Source organism: Aulonocara sp. 'chitande type north' Nkhata Bay, linkage group LG3 (genome assembly GCF_057382095.1).
Source record: "Aulonocara sp. 'chitande type north' Nkhata Bay isolate Kocher_YH1m ecotype deep benthic linkage group LG3, A_spYH_male_GT1.1, whole genome shotgun sequence".
Lineage (NCBI taxonomy): Eukaryota > Metazoa > Chordata > Actinopteri > Cichliformes > Cichlidae > Aulonocara > Aulonocara sp. 'chitande type north' Nkhata Bay.
The window spans coordinates 76,038,373-76,058,276 of record NC_141346.1 but is presented as its reverse complement, the minus strand read 5'-3'; the positions used below and the strand labels follow the sequence as shown (position 1 = coordinate 76,058,276).

The window sequence follows — 19,904 nt, the reverse complement described above, 5'->3', positions numbered from 1 at the left end:
CACCAGAGTTACCGACCGCTACCGCATTTTATTTGGAAATTTATTCCCGCGCCGCAAGAAATCTGGTCGGGTCCCGTGGCTCCCGCGGGACAGCCGCGGGAATGCAGACCTCTAACGTAAGCATTCGGCTCGTCGCTGTTGCAGATTTTTCTCTCGCTGTTCTGGCTCACAGCGCTGCAAACACAAAAATAAATATCCCCAAAGGTGTGAAAGGGAGCTAATTAGTAAGAGTATTGTTACTCTCCGCAGGAGTAGTCCAGCAGTAGAAATCAGTCCAATAACAAGGTGTGTAACATCTAGCAGGGTGACAGAAAAACCCAGGGTAACTTCTAAGGACCTCAACGTCTCTCTCACATTGTGTTTTTTAAACATGCTTCCATTTGTCACTTCAGTCTTTACTCTGAAATACAGGAAGAGAAATCATGGCTGAAACAATTTCTCATGAAACCAGGGGTGTGGTCCAACAGTCAGTTTGGTGAGGAAGGTTCCTAACTGAGAGAAGTGACCCAGAAGTATCTGTGTAGCAGCCACAATGAATCCAGATCATGAGCTTTATTAACTGATCAAAGTCTCTTCTTTCATCTTCTGTATCATTCAGTTTGCATTGGTAATGCCCATTATTGTAATGCTTTTTTAAGACGAGCAAAACTTTATTTCACTTTGGGTTAGCTGGGATAAGTGATGGATGGAGGGAATTTTACTTCAGCCACAGAAATCCTAAACAGGAAGGAGGAGCAGAGTTACAGTGGATCACTATCCAGCAGGGAAACAAGGTTTATTTCAATTTCTTGGCCATGAGTGAGATTTACTGAGTGGGCAAATTAGGGAGACGACACCATCAGATCCCGAGCCCTCCATGTGTTAATCAAGAGACTGCTGCTGTGCTACATCCATAAATAATGAATAAATTAGGAGCTAAAGCTGAAAGGACAGTTTATTTATACCATCTTCACGTGAACACATTCAAGAACATCACAGATGAAGAAACATTAAAAACTTCCACACTACATAAAGCAAGAAAAATAGTTTTTCTTTCAGGTGGTTTCAGAAAAACAGAAACATCAAACATCTCCAAGACTCTCTTTGAAAGAACTAAAAACCTTTGTTCTCATGGTCCAATCATGAGTGAACTCCCCGATGAAGCCTTGTGTGCTAAAACATGTCAGAGTTTTAAAGGTTAAACATGAGTTTCCAAAACGTTTTGCTGGAGAACAATGAACTATTTGACTGAGTTTCAATCATTTACAGACGAGCAAAACCAGGACAGAGAAAAAAGGACAAAACTGACTCAGTAAAACAACAGAAAAGAAGATCCCATGTAGATCTGTATTATGTAGAAGTTCAGCCCAGCAACCAGTTCAGTTCAACACAAGTTTAAATGATTCTATCTGAACTCTGTGGAGCCTGATCTCAAGCTTTTTGAGTCTGACACAGAAACCAGAGGATCTTTCTGTGTCTTCAGATTCACTGTGATCCAGTGATGGGAGTGATTTCAGCCCTGAGTGATCACGCTGATGTTTGCACAGAGCAGACAATGAGGTGAATGTTTGGGCACATTGGTAACAGTGAAACAGTTTATTAGTAACGTGGGATCGTTTGTGTGCAGAGTATGAACTGAGATTCCTGAAGCTCTTGTCACACTGGTCACAGCTGTAGTTTCCTTCCATGTGTCCACGTTCATGAATGTTACGATTACTTGACCGTGAGAACCTTCTCTCACAGTGTCTGCACTTGTGTGGTTTCTCTCCTGTGTGGACTCGTTTGTGTGTTTTAAGCTTCCATGCAGTGGTGAAGGATGACCCACACTGATCACAGAGGTGCTTTTTAACCCCACTGTGAATCAGTTCATGTTGTTTTAAATCACTTGGTGTGGTGAAGCTTCTCCCACATTCTTTGCAGTATTTCAGTTTGTCTCCAGTGTGTCTACGTTGATGTCTTTTTAGGGTCTTTTGCCGACTGAAAGTTTTTCCACAGAGGTCACAATGAAAGTCTTTCCCACCACCACAGTGATGACATGGTTGAGAACTGGATCCATCTGTGTCGCTCTGCTTCTAAACAAAGACACAAAGACAGTGTAAGTCAGTCCTTCAACATTTGTATCCTGAACGTCGCCTGAAATAAAGAGCATCTCTGCAGACGTCCAACTACATTTGACTGTTTCAGTTAACACACTCAGTTTACTGGGCTGCAATAACTACAATACTACCACCATAATACTACAGTAATACTAAAATCATAACTGAAAGGAAAATCTGAATAATCACTCAGAGCTGCTTTTCCATGCAGTAGAATTGCTAACATGCTAACACAGTTTAATGAGCAGAGTTGTTCCAAACAGTCAGGCTAAAATGACAAGATAACAATATAAATACATACCTCACAGTAGCTGCACTTGTAGAGTCTCTTTCTGGTGTGGATCTGTTGGTGTCCTCTCAGGTAATGTGGAGATTTAAAAGTCTTCTCACACAGGTCACATTGATAAGGTCTCTCCTCAGTGTGGGTAAACATGTGTTGTTGTAAGTGTGCGTCTGTTGTAAACTGTTTGCCACACTGTTCACAGCAGTACACATCATGTCTGGTGTGAATGCGTAGGTGTGTATTTCGGCTCCCTCTCCGGCTGAAAGTTTTTCCACAGATGTCACAGCTGTATGCCTTAATTCCAGAGTGGGTAACTAGATGACTCTGTAAGCTGCTACTTTGAGTAAAAGCTCTGCCACACTGATCACAGCTGTACGCTTTAACTCCACTGTGGATGAGTTGGTGTTGTTTTAGGGAACGCTTCAAGGAAAAAGACTTTCCACACAAGTCACAGCTGAACGGTCTCTCTCCAGTGTGGATGACCTGATGCTGTTTTAGTGAAGCCTTCAGAGTAAACTCCATCCCACACTCGTCACAGCTGTATGCCTTAATTCCAGAGTGGGTAACTAGATGACTCTGTAAGCTGCTACTGCAAGTAAAAGCTCTGCCACACTGATCACAGCTGTACGCTTTAACTCCACTGTGGACGAGTTGGTGTTGTTTTAGGTAACCCTTCAAGGAAAAAGACTTTCCACACTCGTCACAGCTGTATGCCTTAATTCCAGAGTGGGTAACTAGATGCCTCTGTAAGTGGCTACTGTGAGTAAAAGCTCTGCCACACTGATCACAGCTGTACGCTTTAACTCCACTGTGGACGAGTTGGTGTTGTTTTAGGGAACCCTTGAAGGAAAAAGACTTTCCACACAAGTCACAGCTGAACGGTCTCTCTCCAGTGTGGATGACCTGATGCCGTTTTAGTTTAGCCCTCAGAGTAAAACCCTTCCCACACTCGTCACAGGTGTGTTTTTTCTCTCCCTTTCTTCTGTGAGGTTTGTCGGCCTCCTGAGAGCGCTGACTTCTGGCTCCATGTTGGTCCTGCAGTGACAGAGATACAAACAGAGGCAGTGAGTGAAATGCAGTCGTGGAACAAACTCAGCCTTCAAACTCCATTAACACTAGTTTTAAACCTGAAGGTGGAGCGTGGCACCAAACACCTTAAAGGTCTCTTATCCCCACCTGCTGGTAGTTCTAACACATTACATCCAACCTGCTGTTAAAGATAATTCATGACTGTTCAAACACTAAAATCATGCACACACACACACACACACACACACACACACACACATTATTTTATAATTTAGATTATTTTGTTGTTTCCTATTACATATTTCTATAATTTGTATAGATTTATACAGAATTATTCAGTGATAATAAATCCTATGTTTGTTTATTCTAAAGGAACCCCGTTAGCTTCCACAACAGATGTTGCTCGTCTTCCGTCAAATACTCACATAAAATATTACACAATAAAGTGGATTCAAGATATCCACATAATTTCACTCTTACATCCACAGTGAGGTTTCACAATTGTTCAAATATAAGCAATCAATAATAATAATAATAATAATATCAATAACATTGAGGCACATTACACAAATTTCAAAAACAAATCATGTCTTACAATATTTACAACAACTAAAAGCTCTGTAAATCGGCTTTTAAGTGTTCATTGAAGTTTTGAATAATTCTCTAATTTTTTAAGGCAACTTATTCCACTTAAAAGTTGCTCTAAATGTAACAGTTTTACAAAACGTTACTTTTAACTCGAGCATTTACTAAATTGCAGCTTGTTGAAAACTGTGTAATATGATGATGTATTTCATCTGGATACTGCAGCTGAGCAGAATAAATGTGGTGTGTTTAACAGAATTGCTTTCTTTAGAACTACAAGTAAGCCATAGAATATTTTAGCCTGTACAGGAAGCCAAGAAAGGTTATTATGCATTTTATCAATATTAGTATAGTATGAACATCTTCACACATCTGGACGCCTTATTCTGGACTAACTGAAGTCTGTTAAGATCTGTCTTATTAGCTGCTGACCAAATGATTGAACAATACTCCAGATGAGACATTACTAGTGCATTAATGACATCTTTCATAATGAAGAAGTGATACACAAAGAGCATTTCATAGCCATAGCTATGCCTTGTCGGCAGAGTTATGTGACATTAGTGATGTTTGTACTTTCAGCGTTAACTTGGTTTTAAAGCCTTTAAAATATACGCCGTTCAATAGTCGACCTTCATCTGACAGAGAATGTGATGATTTTGTGGATAATTAAAGTCAGTCATATATCCACAAACACAACAAGCTGAAAGTCAGTGATGCTGCTCGGTTTGCAGTCCTGAACATCACGGCACAAGCAGGATCCACTGCACTGTTAATGTTAGCTGTGTTATATTGCTGCCTCTGTTCGGTGGTGTCGAGCCAAACGCACTTTAACGTGTGTTTGAACGAGCTGACGGTTCACTCGTTAAGCTGAAAGAAAGATGCTTTAATCACAGCAGTCACACATGTGTCCACTGCACCATCTGGAACTCTTCTTGTTTACACTCGTAATAACACAAACACTAAATCCTGCTTCTCTGGTGCTGTTGTGTAGCAGTGTGTACACCTGAGACTGTCACCTGTCTGTCTGTCCTGCACTCTCTCTCTGTTTCTTTCTCTCTGATTGTGGAATAAAAGTATGAACATGTGTTTATAAGTTACACTTGTGTTTGAATCCTGCAGCTTATCACGCATTTGATTTCCATGTGTGACGACTGCAAGTGTCCAGAGTGAGGACAGACTGAGGGAGCCACTGCTGCACATCATCTGTGAGGCTTTGCAGCCCTGATGATCCACCAGGACAAACTCAGCCGTGTGTGAGGAAGAGGAGGAGGAAGAGCCAGCAGCAGCTGACAGATGGAGAGAATAGACAGACTGTTCCCTGTTTGTGAAGGACTGCTAGGAAAGTTTAACATAACTGTCTGTGCTGAATCAGTCTTATTAGGTAATGTTCAAATAATGTGATCATCCCAGTGTTTCCAGTGTGGGAGAAAGTACTCAGGGCCTTCAAGTTACACACTATGAAAGGCAGCAACAAGTTTAATGTTCAGAAACCTAAAGTCTGTATCAGCAGCAGGATGGAGCTAAAAATAAATGTTGGTTTCAGTTCTATGAAGCTTTGAGTATTTTGGATCAGTAGCTGCTGTGTTTGTTGCATCATATTGCTGTAACTGTTTATATGCTTTATATATTCTGAGCTAAGTTGATCTATAGTGTTACATCATATTCTATAAGGATGTTATGTGTTTGTAGACTTTCTGCCCAGTTTGACCCATTTAGCAGAAGTCAGCCTGTTTAAGGCTGACGTCTGCTAAATGTTACATGATACACTCTCAGAAATACGAGAGAGAACAAGGGGAGAGAAGAGAAGAGAGAAGAACATTTTTGGTCTTTAAATATTTGGTCTATAGGAACATACTGGTGTTTAAAAGTCCAGAAATGCCCCTTTAAAGGTTCAATCTGAAATAAAGTACAAATCTGTATTATAAAACGTTTCCAGCTGTTAGTATCATGGTTGCTAGGCAACCTGGGCAGCGCGACGGAGGCTAGACGTCCCGTTTCACGAGCCTACGAGCCTCGTACTTCGGCCTTAGCGGTCTTTGAGTACGCGGCCCTTGAGGACTTTAAAGCTGCAGAACCTGAATCGGGATGCAGCCATGATGATCTCCAGCCTCGTGCTCGCCAACATTCTCACCTGAGTTAAGAAGACGATCACTGAAATGGTCTCAGCAGGTCCTTTGATGACAGCAATGAAATGCAGCGGTAAGGCTTTTTGGGGATTAAGTTCGTTTTCATGGCAAAGAAGGACGATGCAGTTCATCTGATCACTCCTCATAACATTCTGGAGTGCAGGCAAAATGCTATTATAAAAACTTAAGCAGCAACTTCTCCAGGTTCCAATATTTATGCAATTCTCAAACCTTTTGGCCACGACTGTATAACCTCTTCTGAAGTTTAGTGGATATTATACATGGTTATGCTCAGGATGTGTCGGCCAGTTTCCACTGGAAACGCCTTTTGGTTAAACTGTCAGCGAGCAATTTGCATTTGCACTGTTACATTTTTATATAACTTTAATGCACATAAACAACAGCTGCTTGTTTCAGTGAAAATACATTGATGGGTTTTTAATAAAGTTGTGCAGCTGTAAAGTATTTTGTCTGGTGTCAATTATATCGTCAGCTACATCGTTATGGCAAATGTTCAGATGTATATGGTGATAAATATCTTTGGTCATATGGTCCTGCTCTGTCTGTCACCTTCTGTGTTGAGCTCATTGTTTCCTCTGTAGTGGCTGAGCTGAGTCCAAGTAGCTGAAAATGTTCCTCTGCTGCTCCGTCAGACTCTCCTCCTCCTGCTGATCAGCTGGGACACAAAACAGATCTTTGTTAGGCTCCACACTGCACTGAAGAGTCAAAGTGTCTCATATGTTCATCTGACAAGTAAAAGAACACATTTTTGTTTCCCGAGGTGGGCAACTTGTTGGAAACAAACACAAAAGCTTTGAGCACTGATACCTGCCATTGCTGGCATTGAAAGATGCAACGCCAGCAATGTGGATTGTCAAGACTCAAACCAATCATCAAGCAAAGACAACAGGGATCATTTGTTTCTGTTTATTTAGCATTCACAGCATTTGTAGTTGCCTTCTGTGCAGGGGAAGTCCACGCACACTGTGTGGTACCGCCATCCGCAGAAGGTGCATTCAACCTCTGTAAGAGAAACGAGATTGTCTGAGACTGAAATGATATTCACTAAAGAAGTGGTGATTTGTAAAACTTCACATTTTGATCCGGGACGTACTCTGCATGAAAACAAGCGCTCACTCTTCCTGCTCAACAAATGACAAGGGCGGAGCCTTATACCACGTGATACAGAAGCTGTGCCGTGTGATGCTAAAATTAGCAGGGAAAAAACAACGGCGAGCACGTCAGGGACTGTGCAAAACGAGGGATTTAGGAAAAGGAAGAGAGAGAGCAAGCAAGAGAGAGAAATAAAAGAGCAAGAGAGAGAGATGGAAGAGCAAGAGAGAGAGATGGAAGAGCAAGAGAGAGAGATGGAAGAGCAAGAGAGAGAGATTGAAGAGCAAGAGAGAGAGAGCCAGGGCATCGATTATGGTTAGTTTGAGTCTTGACAATCCACATTGCTGCCATCTTTCAATATGTTTGAATGCACCAGTGTAAGTGCAGCCACTCAGACTCAATGTGTTCATAGAAACAGGTGCACATGTGTCACGAGTTCATCCAGCAGTAGCTATGGCACTTGGCCACAGGGGGCAGCAGTGGACTGACCTGCATTTGAGACTGCTCCAGCTGCTCTGTGACAGTCAGTAGATCTGCTACAAATTGCAGATCATATGCAAGTTTTGGAAATGACATTATAAATATTCCTAACTTAGCCACGGCAGCCATGTTGATGTATTACCTATATTGGCTGAAAATGTTCATTTGCAGAGAAAAGACACAGGCAGACTGTGCTTACAGGACAACAACAACAACAATCTTTATTTATAGAGCACATTTAAAAACCAACGGCATGCCAAAGTGCTTAACATAGAACAAATTAACACAAGTATAATCAGAGTCATAAAAATAAAAGTGTAGAATTATGTTCATAGGAAAAAGCCACCAATAGAAAAAATATAACTATAGCACATAGCTATAGCACAATATAACTGTGCCATCAACACACAATGGGGATAAGACATACACAGCGCAAATAAAAAGCAAGACAGGAAAATTAGTAAAATAAATCACTGCAGACAAGGCCAGCATTTAACCGGTAGAAAACGCAAGATTAAACAAATACGTTTTAAGCCGTGATTTAAAAGATTGAATAGAGTCAGACGCCCGAATGCCAATGGGAAGGTTGTTCCACAACTCTGGTGCGGCCAGGGCAAACGCTCGATCACCTCTAGACTTCAGCCGAGATCTAGGCCGCACCAACAGTAACTGTGAGGATGATCTTAAAGCCCTAGCAGGACATATAAGCTTAAGAGTTCCTTAAGATAGCTCGGTGCTGTGTTATTAGTGATTTTAAAAGTAAACAGCAGAATTTTAAATTGGATACGGTATTTCACAGGCAACCAGTGCAAATCAGCTAGGACGGGAGTAATGTGGGCAAACTTCTTAGTTTTGGTTAGAATGCCTGCAGCAGCATTTTGGACTGTCTGTAATCTATGGAGGAGGCAGAGTGGAGTCCAAAATAGAGTGAATTGCAGTAATCCAGCCTCGAAGTTACAAAGGCATGGATGAGTTTTTCCAGGTCTTTATGCGGGATGTACTGCCTGGCCTTAGAAATAAGGCGGAGTTGGTATAAACTCGATCTAACAACAGCAGACACTTGTCTATCAAGTTTAAATGAGCTGTCAAGTAACACGCCCAAATTCCTAACAGTGTCGGAAAAGGAGCTAGTGAGAAAACCAAAAGCATCACGAAGTTTGGCACGAAGGACGTCACTGCCAAAGACCACAATTTCAGTTTTCTTATCATTAAGGATAAGAGTATTTGCCAGGAGCCATTGCCTGACCTCACACATGCACTCTCGAAAACTATTCAAGGACAAAGCTAGGTCATCATTTAACTCAAAGTAGATCTGAATGTCATCGGCATAATAATGAAAAGCGATGTGATATTTCTCAAAGATAGCGCTTAATGGAAGCATGTACAATGAGAGCAGAGTAGGGCCTAACACAGATCCCTGAGGGACACCACAACAGACAGGTACAGCGGAGGAAGAGGAAGTGACCAAGTGAACCGAGGAGAGCCGATTGGACAAGTATGATTTAAACCAATCCAGGGCAACACCCTTGATGCCTACAGCGTGCTCAAGTCTTGCCAATAGGATTTTATGATCAACCATATCGAAAGCCGACGATAAATCCAATAGCACTAGGACCGAGGAGCGTCCATTGTCAGCCATTAGTAGAAGGTCATTGAGAACTCGGAGCAGCGCTGACTCAGTGCTATGATGTGGTTTGAAGGCCGATTGGAATTTATCATTAATGCTATTCTCATCCAGGTAGGCCTGGAGTTGAAGCAACACTATCTTCTCAAGAATTTTGGCCAAGAACGGAAGCTTGGAAATCGGCCTATAGTTCGCATAATCATTATAATCGAGGTTCCTTTTTTTAAGAACAGGCTGAATTATAGCATGTTTAAAGGCTGATGGTACGCAACCAGAGAGCAAAGAAGACTTCAAAAGGGACAATATACTAGGTCCAATTGCACTAAAACAGTCCTTAACTATACGAGATGGAAGAACATCATATACGAGATTAGTATTGTTCATTTGTTCAACCAGACGCTTAAGAGTAGGGAGTGAAACGGGTTCAAACTGATAGAAGGAAGAGGAACAGTCAGGGGTAAACGCAGGGCCTGTCATTAAAGGAAGAGCAGATTTAAGAGATGAGACTTTATCTAAAAAATAATTTAAAAATTGTTCGCAAAGAACCGTGGAGCACGGCAGCGGCATAGTGGGGCAGGGGTTGACCACAGAGTTAAAAATTTTAAATAAAATTCGAGGATTGTTACCATTGGTAGAGATAATTTTTGAAAGAAAAGCTGCTTTAGCCATTTTGGCAGCAGTTTGAAACTTCAAGCGACTAGTACGTAGGATGTCGTAAGATGCCTGGAGTTTATCTTTCCTCCACCTTCTCTCATCCCGCCGACACGCACGTCGTAGAGCGCGAACAGAGTCACTTAACCAACATTGTGAGTAAGTTCTGGGGCGCTTCATTTTAATAGGTGCCACAGTGTCGAGGATGGAGGAACATGTAGTTAACAGGGTATTGGCAAAATTCTCAACCATATGAGGGGTAAGACAATCTGACGTAATAGATGCAGAATACACAAAAGAAGCAGAGAATTTCACCACAGTATCAGCATTAACAGTACGCACATCACATAATAACGTTACATGTTATTATGTGATGTTACTGAAATCATCATGAATAACAGGAGTGGTGATTCCTGTAACTTTGTGTATATAATTTGGCATTTCTTACTGATGTAGGCCAAAAATAAATACATAAACTGAGCACCTGATGGCTTTGAACTTTTGTTGTCCATCTTCCATTGGTTTGAATTTTGCGCTCCAGTACAAACACAAATCCCCCAACCCGAGGATCAGCACAATTAACCTAACAGACCTACACCTTAGTTCACAGATTCACTTTGTCTAAGGTTGATTTCTGGGATTTCACACAACCCAGGATTCAGATCGTGAATCCATGATGGGCTTGGATTTACATCATTATAAATGAAATGCGCTCTACTTGGAAGCAGCCGGCCCCGCCCCTTTTGACGGGTTGTGTGAGACTTTAAATCATCAAACTGTAAATTATAAATTTAAATTGTTATTGATCCTTTACCCCGAGTCCTAAAGTGTAGATTTATTTTCTTACTCTTCTTATATTTATTGTTTGTTTACTTGCACCGCTGTAACTGCAGCCTCGTCGTCTCGTCTCTCTATATGCTGGACTGTCTGTAGCGGAGATGACAATAAAGTTTACTTTGACTTCAGCAGCGCGCAGGCGCACCGAGGGCTCTCGCGCTCACTTTATAGAATTTAGAAAAAACATGGGTGCAGATTATAAGTCTGTATCATAATATCTGTTTGTTGTTTTTATTTTGTTTTGCGAGTTGGTTATTAGATGCCGCTCCAGCCAGCCAGAGACTCCCCGCCGCCCCGCCCTCTCCTCCCTGTGCCGCCAGCAGCAGGCGCACCTCGCAAACGGAGGGCGCCCTTACTCCCAGCAAATGGCTGATAGAAAACCGATCGGTGCCTACGAATTTCCCAGTATGCGCTGGCATGACGTCGGGGAAGCATGGGTACGACCGATTATTTTATTTTTTTCTTGCCCGTGATGCCCCCCCCACCACGATGCATTCTATTGGTTTGCACACTTACACACACCCAGCTGTGGTTTCCTGTTTTGCTGGACTCTGGAGAGCCCCGCCTTTAACGCTCTTCTCTCACAGAGAGCAACAGAAAACTTGGAAAAACTCCAGATTGACTGAACTCAGTTCAAAGTTACCTTGACACCTTTAGATGTGAGACGTAGTGATGGTCCGCTTGAAGCTGACGCTCCGGTGCGTGTGTCAGAAAGATCAACGCGCTGCTTCAGAAGCACCGTGTCGAGGCTTGATTCGTTTGGCCAGAGTCACGTGATCAGTGACGTCTGAAGCTTCGTTTAGAACGTACCTTTTTTTAAATCGAACTTTATTGAAACACAATGAGTATACAACATACAAACAGATGAAGTTTACAAAAGAACAGAACATGAACATACAGAACCAGGAGTAAAAAAATGATGATATGAGTAGGCGAAAAAAATCAACATATAAATATTGTTCTGAGAGGCTTTTTGTTGGTTGAGTCTGAAATTGATTGTATGTACAATTCATATCCTTATAAAACGGCAGAAATATGGTGTTTTATTAATAAACTTACATTTATGGATATAAAATAGCTAAAAGTATTAACAAATTTTTTATAAAAAACATTTATCATTCTTCCTGGGGAACTTAAAGAAAAAGAATAAAACATTTTCCCATCGTAAAGAAAACTCCCTTAAAATATGGACAATAACAAAACTGCTAAATTCTTCCAGGATCTCTGTGTAGAGGAACCAAAAGAGATGTGCCACAGTTTCTGGATGATCCCCACAGAAAGTTCAATTAGTATTTATGTCTCTTTTAAATGTTACCATATAGTGACTGGCTGGGTCACATTTATGAAGAATTTTATATGAGATTTCCTTCACCTTGTTCACAATTAGATATTTATGGGATCATCCAGACTGTCTTCCAGGTGATATCTGGAACATGTCGGTTCCAGTAAGATATTCTATATATGGGAGAGACATGATATCTTCTTGGAATAAACTACGTATTCTCTTATTGCTGTTACCAAGTTCCTGTGAAAAGCAGATTTTTCCCACTGCTGACTCAGCTGGATCAGGGAGAGTGACTGAGGCAGATATTGAGCTGTCAGTGTTTTTATATAACATTAAAGTCCCTGAGGGTATGGCACCAAGCACCATTGAGAATTCCCCAACACTGACGGGAAAATTATATAGTGTAAGGAATTCATTGTAAGTAAGTAGTACTCCCTCGTTAAATTTTAAAACTTAGTAGCGGCCGCCATTGTTGGCAGCTGAAATTTGGCTGGGCCGCGCTATGAATTCTGGGATATGGTGGGCCACGAAGGACACACCCGACCCATCCTTCAAACTCGGGGGAATGAAGGACGCATTTGAAGGAGTCGAGGAATCGGGACAGCCTTCGTCGCCTGGCTGTGACGTCATCGGCCTTCAAATGCGGCCTCCGGAGGATGCAGCCGACGTTTTGGGACACAGCTTGTGTGTCTTTGTTGGTCATGTGACCTCCCAGGGACTACACATGGAAACGAGCAGTTTAGCTCAAATCTGGCAGGTTTCCATCGTCTGTTTTTGTCCTGATGTCCATGAACATGAACACTGTCCCTGTCAAACACGTCCAGATAATCTGATCCAGTGTTGTTCTTCTTCTGTGGTGTTTGTGATGGAGCAGCAGCTGCTGATCCTGATGTCCTCCACCAAGGGGGCAGCAAATTCAGCTGACTGTCATCATTTATTAAAAAGATGTAACAATGTGACATAATGCAATATAATAGTGTCAGTTACACATTGTGGGTTGCACTGTGGCCAGAATGGACATTACCTCCTGCCTAATGGAAGCTGTCAGCCATCCTGCAACCATGAATTAGATAAGCAGAAGTGAAGGGATTGTTAACAACAATTTAATAATAAAATGTAATGTGATAGTTGCACTTTATTAGCTCCCCACAATCGTATGAATAATAACCATGAATGCACTGCATGCTCATAGCAAGTTCTTTAGGTTTAAAGTGAGATCCTGCTTTAAAGGGCGCTTCATCTGCTGGGAATGACATGTTTCTTCTAGTATGTAAGGCTCAGCCCATCTTACTGGGACTTACTTTTGTAGATCCACATGCTCTAAACCTGGTGCTCCATGATTGGTGCAGAAGCTTTAAGCTACTATTAACAAATAATGACCATGGACTTAGTTGTTACTACAATAACTTATCATTGAGCAACTTTTAATTTTACTTGTAAAACTATGCAAGTAGAATTGAATGGGGCACAGTGAGCTGAGCACAGGCCCACTCTGTGACACTCAGAGGTTTGTGGATATCATACTGAGAGTATTGGACACAGTGCAGCCAGCTTGCAGCCACTTTCCCACCACTTTAGCACAATGTTTACATGAGACTCAGCCACACTAATGTTCCTGGGCAGACATGTGGTGCAGCATGGCTGATGGCACTGTACCTGCAGCTGTCATGGACAAGAACCACTCAATACCTCACCCAAGCCAAGCCTGTGCTGATGTTGTGATCTGAGACCGAGACACTAACCCAGGATCATGATATGATGTTGTGAGAGTTTCACTAAGAATTAGCTCTGATTACAAGATTTCAATCTATCGTAACTCTAATTTGTATTTACTTCAGTTTGTTCATCTTGGAGCTGTGTGCAGCTGAGGACAGTCTTATTATTACCAGGTGAGGATATGTAACAGCCACAGTCTGTAGAGATGATGTCACCATGGAGTGGTGATGTCACTGGAGCTGCCAATATGTGCTCCAGCCAAAGCTACACCAGAGGGTTGTGCTGTGTAACAGGTTGGTGCAGGTGGTGTTATCTACATTTGAACATTAGGCAACAGTCTCATGAAGACACTTTCTATTGTTCACTAAAGACCAACAATAACAGAGACAAAGGGAGAGCAGCAGAACTAGTGCTAACAATTAGCACTGCTAGCCTGCCCACCAACACCAGCTAATGTTCTAAAAACGATGATCAATGATTTTGCTGTAACGGCTCCAGCTGTCTGTGTCAGGGACACGTTGGAGATGAAGTGAGTGATCCAGTGACAAAGGTTTGGAAAGCTGCAGTCAGCTGAGACTAAAGGAGTCACCTGACCGAGAGACCAAATGTTTCACTGAGAACGTCCAGATGAACAGAATCAACCTTTGGGATAATCTGTTCCACACATCCATGTTTCACTTACTGCATTATATTTCCTCATTGCTGTGCACACAGGCCTGTGGCTTATAACCAACTCCAAGTTCAGACTCAGAGGCTGCTGAAGCTGTTTTCTGGAACAGAGACGTGTTGGATATAAAAGCAACTCTTCTTTATGTGTCAGCACTGAGGAAAGGAGCAGCTTCGTTTCTAAGTGTATGAAGGACTGTAGCAGTGTGTGTGTGAGCTTTATTTCACAGACAGAACCATGTCAAAAACACAACTTCAGGTAAAAACAATACAAAATCAAAGAGTCTGATCAGAAGGATTAAACAGAGGAGTGTGGGACTGTTTTTAACAGACAGCAGGTTAAGCCAGGCTGGAGGAGTAAACTGAGCCTCGGTGTGAGCAGCAGTGTGTTTGACAGGAAGCTGAGATAAACAGTCTGGAGCCCATTTAGTGCTTCATATGAAAGTGTGAGGATTTGAAAGCAAATCTAAAATCAAGCAGGAGTCAGTGTGAGAATGATTTGTGCTTTTCCTCAGTCAGATGCTGGGAGTTTCAGTTCATCCATGTTCAGCGTGCTGTGCTTTGTGTAACAGGAGAATATGACAGTATAAATCAAGTCTTCATGTCACTGAAAGCCTCCACAGTCTGCTATGGAGGTGCATCAGTTTGGATTTACAAGAAGAACATTTCTTAAACCTGCCACAAGATGGCGCTCCAACAGAAGGGATGTCCACAGTGTAACACAGACACACACATACTGTGTGAATGTGTGAGTGAATGGGCTTTCAACACAAGGCTTCTGCTGCTACCTTTAATGACATAATTAGCTAACAAGAACAAACTGTTAATTACCACCAAAGAACGGCTCCAGATTTTAGCTGCTGACCATTTTGTGAAACGTTGATTACATCAGCTTATTGTTGATTTTTCAACCTTAATATCAGCTGCTTTAAAGGAGCCTGGTTCTCTGGCAGTAACACTTTTCTTCACTAGATGCAGTGCAGGCACAGTCTGTGTTTCTAAACTACACACTAATGTTCATTGTTGTGCAGCTAAATCCTCCCTCTGGATGGGAAGAATCCCTGTCAGGCTTCAAACACCTGGCTTGGTGTTCTGGAGCTAATGTGTCACCTGTGAGGACTCTGAGATGAACACACAGCAGACACTTCAGTTCTCCGTCTGTGTGTCCTCAGTTTCCCAGCATGCCTTGGCTGTGGTGGTGGAGGTGAATGAGGGGGAACATGCTGCTCTGTCAGCACTCAGGTTTCATACCTGGTGATCTCAGAGGACAAAGCGGCGTTACAGCAGCGCACGTTGATGAGACCTGATGCTCTGAACAGTTCAGACTTCAGCCTCACTCTGAGAAAACAAACGACTGACTGTCAGCAGCAACTACACCTGCTCCATCAGTGACGGAGAGAAGAACTGAGACTGAGAGACATACAGCTGCAGGTCAAAGGTCAGAAACGCCCGCTCTTTGTACGGGTCAGGAGTTAGTACTGCAGAGGTCAGAGGTCAGCTTGCTGACAAACCATTTGAAACAGTTTGGAGCTAAAAGCACAACAGCAGAGGAAAGAAGAGACACTGCAGAGATGATGCAAAATATTGTGTTTTGTTCTCAGCTGTCAAAAAGTGTAACACACGTGTTCCAGCACAGCCTTTGTGTACTTTCACTTCTCCATACTGTCCATTGGAAATCCTGTTTGTTACTTTTTGATTTCAGTCCATGTGTCCAAAGCAAACTTCTGTCCCACACTTTCTCTGCTGACTCTTCACCGATGCTCAGATGATCTCAGATGATTTCACCAGAACTCATCAAAATTCGGGTTCCACAGAAACCCAGACGTCACTAAACAAGCGTAACAAGCAAAGTGAAAACTGGTCGTTCAGCTTTATTGACCAAAGATAAGCTCACATGTCACCTCATGACACAGACACTTATTTCCACAGCATGCACGAGGACTGACAATAAGTGTCTATAAAGCCACTTCTATCTGCCACACCTGTGCTTCTGTCATGGTTGCTCTCCTCTCACTCTGTCATTTATCCACAGTCTGCCTCCCTCTGCTCCGTCAGCTGACGTCCTCTCTACACCACCTGCTGTGTTTTATCCTGCAAAAACACATTTAAGAAGCGTTGCACCGAGTAACGGGAGGAACTGCTATAAAATCCATTTAAAGGAGGTGGTGCTGAGTGCTGTGACTGGGGTCCCACCACTGACATCACGGGTGGAGGACATGTTGGAAAACTGCTACAAAGTGCTGTGCAGCCAGCAGAGCTTACAGTCTGTCCTGTGTGTCATACAGGCTCTCACACTTAGTGTTTTTGTGACACATTGAAGAGAAGTTTGTGTTGTTCACAGTTGTGCTTGTACTGAGTGACAGCTGACATGACCTAACAGGAATAATGTGTCTGTGCTGAATGAGAAGTAACACACAATGAAGTCTTGATGCATCTCAATCATCCAGGAAAGTGAGTCTGTTGCTTCTGTTCATCTGGACGCAGCGTTTTGTGGGAGAAACGTGTCGTCATCATCAGGTGACGTCTTCAGTCTCAGCTGCAGGTTTCAGTCTTACAAACAGGACATTTGCATAAAGACTGAAAGCAGCTGCAGGAACGATGGGCTGGGAGCTCCGTTCCTTCATCTTAATTATGCAGATTCTCAGGACCATTGATCAACAACCACTGATCCATGTCCATGAGTCCCATTCACAGAGATGTGGGAATGGCTGCAGTCACAGCATGTAAGATGGAAATAAATGAGAAGTATTTAGCTGAAGTGGATTTGATTTATGTTACTTCTTTTTTAACTTGTAGTTCTACATTGGAAGATTATTGTGATATTGAAATATAAAAATATATTTATATTCTATTATTTTCTCAAAATAAGCGTCACACTCGTGGAAGCCGGTGTAGCCGCCGAAACGCCTGCATTTATGGAGACTTTCAGCCCCAGGTAGGCCAGTTATGGATCTTGGGATCCACATTATGTCAGCAGCTGTTCTCCACCGTGAACTGTGTTCAAACAAACACGCTCACGCCTCACAGACGACAGCTTACAGTCCTGTAGAGATAAAGTGACTTCGTACAGCCCCGACCTGCAGACGCTGTGCGCAGAGGTTCAGGAGCAGAAGTCCCGTTGTAAACATATCACGGCAGACCCGACGATGTTTGCATGAACGCGCTTTTTTTAAAAGTCAGGTCAAGGCTCCAAAAGCCCAAAGGCGATATAACAGTTTGTGTTTGCTACATGGATCATTGTAGTTCAGCTTTCCTTTGTTATATTTCTTTAAGAGCTCAAAATGTGTTCATTACATAAATCAAATGTAATTTTCTCTGTAGCACTTCATGGATTTCATAAGCAACACACTGTAGTTGTTCACACAAAGCATAAAGGTAAAAACAATATACACAGTGTTATCTTCATTTTAGATGTCACAAAGTATTTGCGGCTCCCAGTGTTTTCCCGAACCCTGACCCTTTGCGTGGAAACCGGGTCCAAAAGGCTCTTTGGGTGTTAAAGGTTGCTGACCCCTGCACTAGGCCCAACTGACACATATATTTGATTCCAAATACAAAAAATAATGTGTAACCTGCTGGAAGAATGTAGGAGGTTGAGACAGGATCTCAACATTTGGTGTCTGCAACAAAAGACAACAATATGTGGGCCGATCGTGGCTCAAGAGTTGGCAGCTCGTCTTGTAATCGGAAGGTTGCCGGTTCGAGCCCCGGCTTGGACAGTCTCGGTCGTTGTGTCCTTGGGCAAAAAAGCACTTTGGGGTCCTCAGGGACGAGTAAAGCGCTCTACAAATACAGGCCATGTAATGGCAGAAACATTCTCTAGTGTAAATCCTGACTAGTTCATTAACTACAGATCAGTTTCAGTGAACATTATTCACAGAGGGATCTGAGTTCCTTATACCAGACTCTACAGAAACTGTAACACTGTACAGCTCTGCGACTCAACAATATGACAACAATGTAACACACACTAGAATCATCAAATAAAGCCCCACTAACCACTAGAACTAACTAACTAGCACTGGACACTTGCATATTAGAGATTTCTACCACCATAGGAGGCGAGATATCATCCTTGAACCAGAGCATCCAGCCCTCAATTTCGGACATAAAAAGCGACGTGGCCAGGCATGATAACACTTTGACTGAACTGCAGGACTGTGCCTCGAACCACTCTGACACCATCGCCACTCTCCAGGCCACTGTGGAGCGTTTGTCTGCGGAGGTAAAGAAGTTAGATGAGAGATGTGGAGCTCTTGAGGCACTCCAGGAGGAATCATTTAAGAACTGCAGGAATACCAGAAGGCACAGAGGGACCCAAGATGACTGAGTTGGTTCACACCTGTTGGCGGAGGCGCTATCTCTCGAGGAGAAGCCACTCATCGATCGAGCACATAGAGTGAATCGCCAGCGTCCCAAACAAAGTCATCTTCCTCGGCCCATCATCTTGAGATTGCACTACTACCACATTGGTGAGGAGATTCTGCTGAAAGCTGCAGAGAACAAGAACCTGATGTATAAGGGTTTTTAAAATAAACATCCTCCCAGATTTCCCTCCCTCTGTTGGAAACGCAGAGCCGCATTTGCAAATATGAGAGGAAGACTACGTGGGATGACCGGCGTCAGGTACAGACTGCTATACCCTGCAAAGCTGTTAGTGACCCATGGTGATGTGAGGAAAAGCTTTACCGATCCCAAAGAGACCGTAGACTACGCGGAGAAGCACCTCTCCCACCCACCTTCAAATGTATTAAAAGCAAGGATATATCTATATGTCTAACGCTGACACAGCACTGTGTTTCTTCTTTTCCCTTTATATTCCATGTAAAGGTGAATATGGAGCGTTTATGGAGCTCGTTTATTGACCAGCTGTCAGTTAGAAGGTAAGAGTTACTAGGTTAACAGAGGTTAGCAGTAACAGTACGGGGAAGTATATTGTGTTGTTCTTTTGTTGGTTTTTATTTTATCCTACTTTACTTTGTTATTTTGATTTTACCTGTTGTGAGTGCTTCCCGTAATTCTCCTTTTTCTTGCGCCGCTGCGGCCAGAGTTCACAACATTACATATTTTTGTATCTATAAACAGGAAGCTGACACTCTCCAGACTTTATCAAAGGTGTGAGCGTCACAGCAGAGGCCTTTGTGTCAACGTAGCTGAAGACAAAACACAGAAACACATGAAGGAGATTTTCCTGGCCTGGATTTTATACAAATATTCTGCAGTACATCAAAAATGAAAGAAAACCATTAGTCAACATATGAACATCACCTCTGAAGTTACAGAGCTTTGATTGGAGACACAGCTGAGCGTTTTGCATTTTGCATAATTAATTACATAATTAATTATGTAACCATAATTAAATGGTTACATCATCTTTAAAGTCCCCAGAGATCAGGAAAAGGGCCTGAGGGTGCTGTGTTTGGAGTCTGCT

At 42.5% G+C, this 19,904-nt stretch overlaps 2 protein-coding genes across 2 annotated transcripts in view; one reads left to right on the top strand and one right to left on the bottom strand.

The window, feature by feature from the left end:
* The window catches only part of LOC147337049 (protein NLRC3-like), a 646,813-nt gene that overhangs the window by 269,447 nt on the left and 357,462 nt on the right, over window positions 1-19,904 (top strand). The gene's annotated exons all lie outside the window — the stretch shown is intronic.
* LOC147337052 (uncharacterized) lies at window positions 917-18,856 on the bottom strand. The gene is made up of 3 exons (XM_086265957.1): window positions 18,524-18,856; window positions 2,377-3,393; window positions 917-2,051 (listed from the first exon to the last, which is right to left on the bottom strand). Exons 1-3 carry the CDS (start codon window positions 18,854-18,856, stop codon window positions 1,359-1,361), a joined length of 2,043 nt encoding a protein of 680 aa, XP_086122083.1. The 3' UTR covers window positions 917-1,358.

Coding starts and splice junctions, on each gene's coding strand:
- LOC147337052 (XM_086265957.1), bottom strand. CDS start 18,856: ATGAGTGGCTTCTCCTCGAGAGATAGCGCCTCCGCCAACAGGTGTGAA. Junction 3,394..18,523: donor ATATCTCGCCTCCTATGGTG/GTAGAAATCTCT, acceptor CTGTCACTGCAG/GACCAACATGGAGCCAGAAG. Junction 2,052..2,376: donor ACAAGTGCAGCTACTGTGAG/GTATGTATTTAT, acceptor GTCTTTGTTTAG/AAGCAGAGCGACACAGATGG.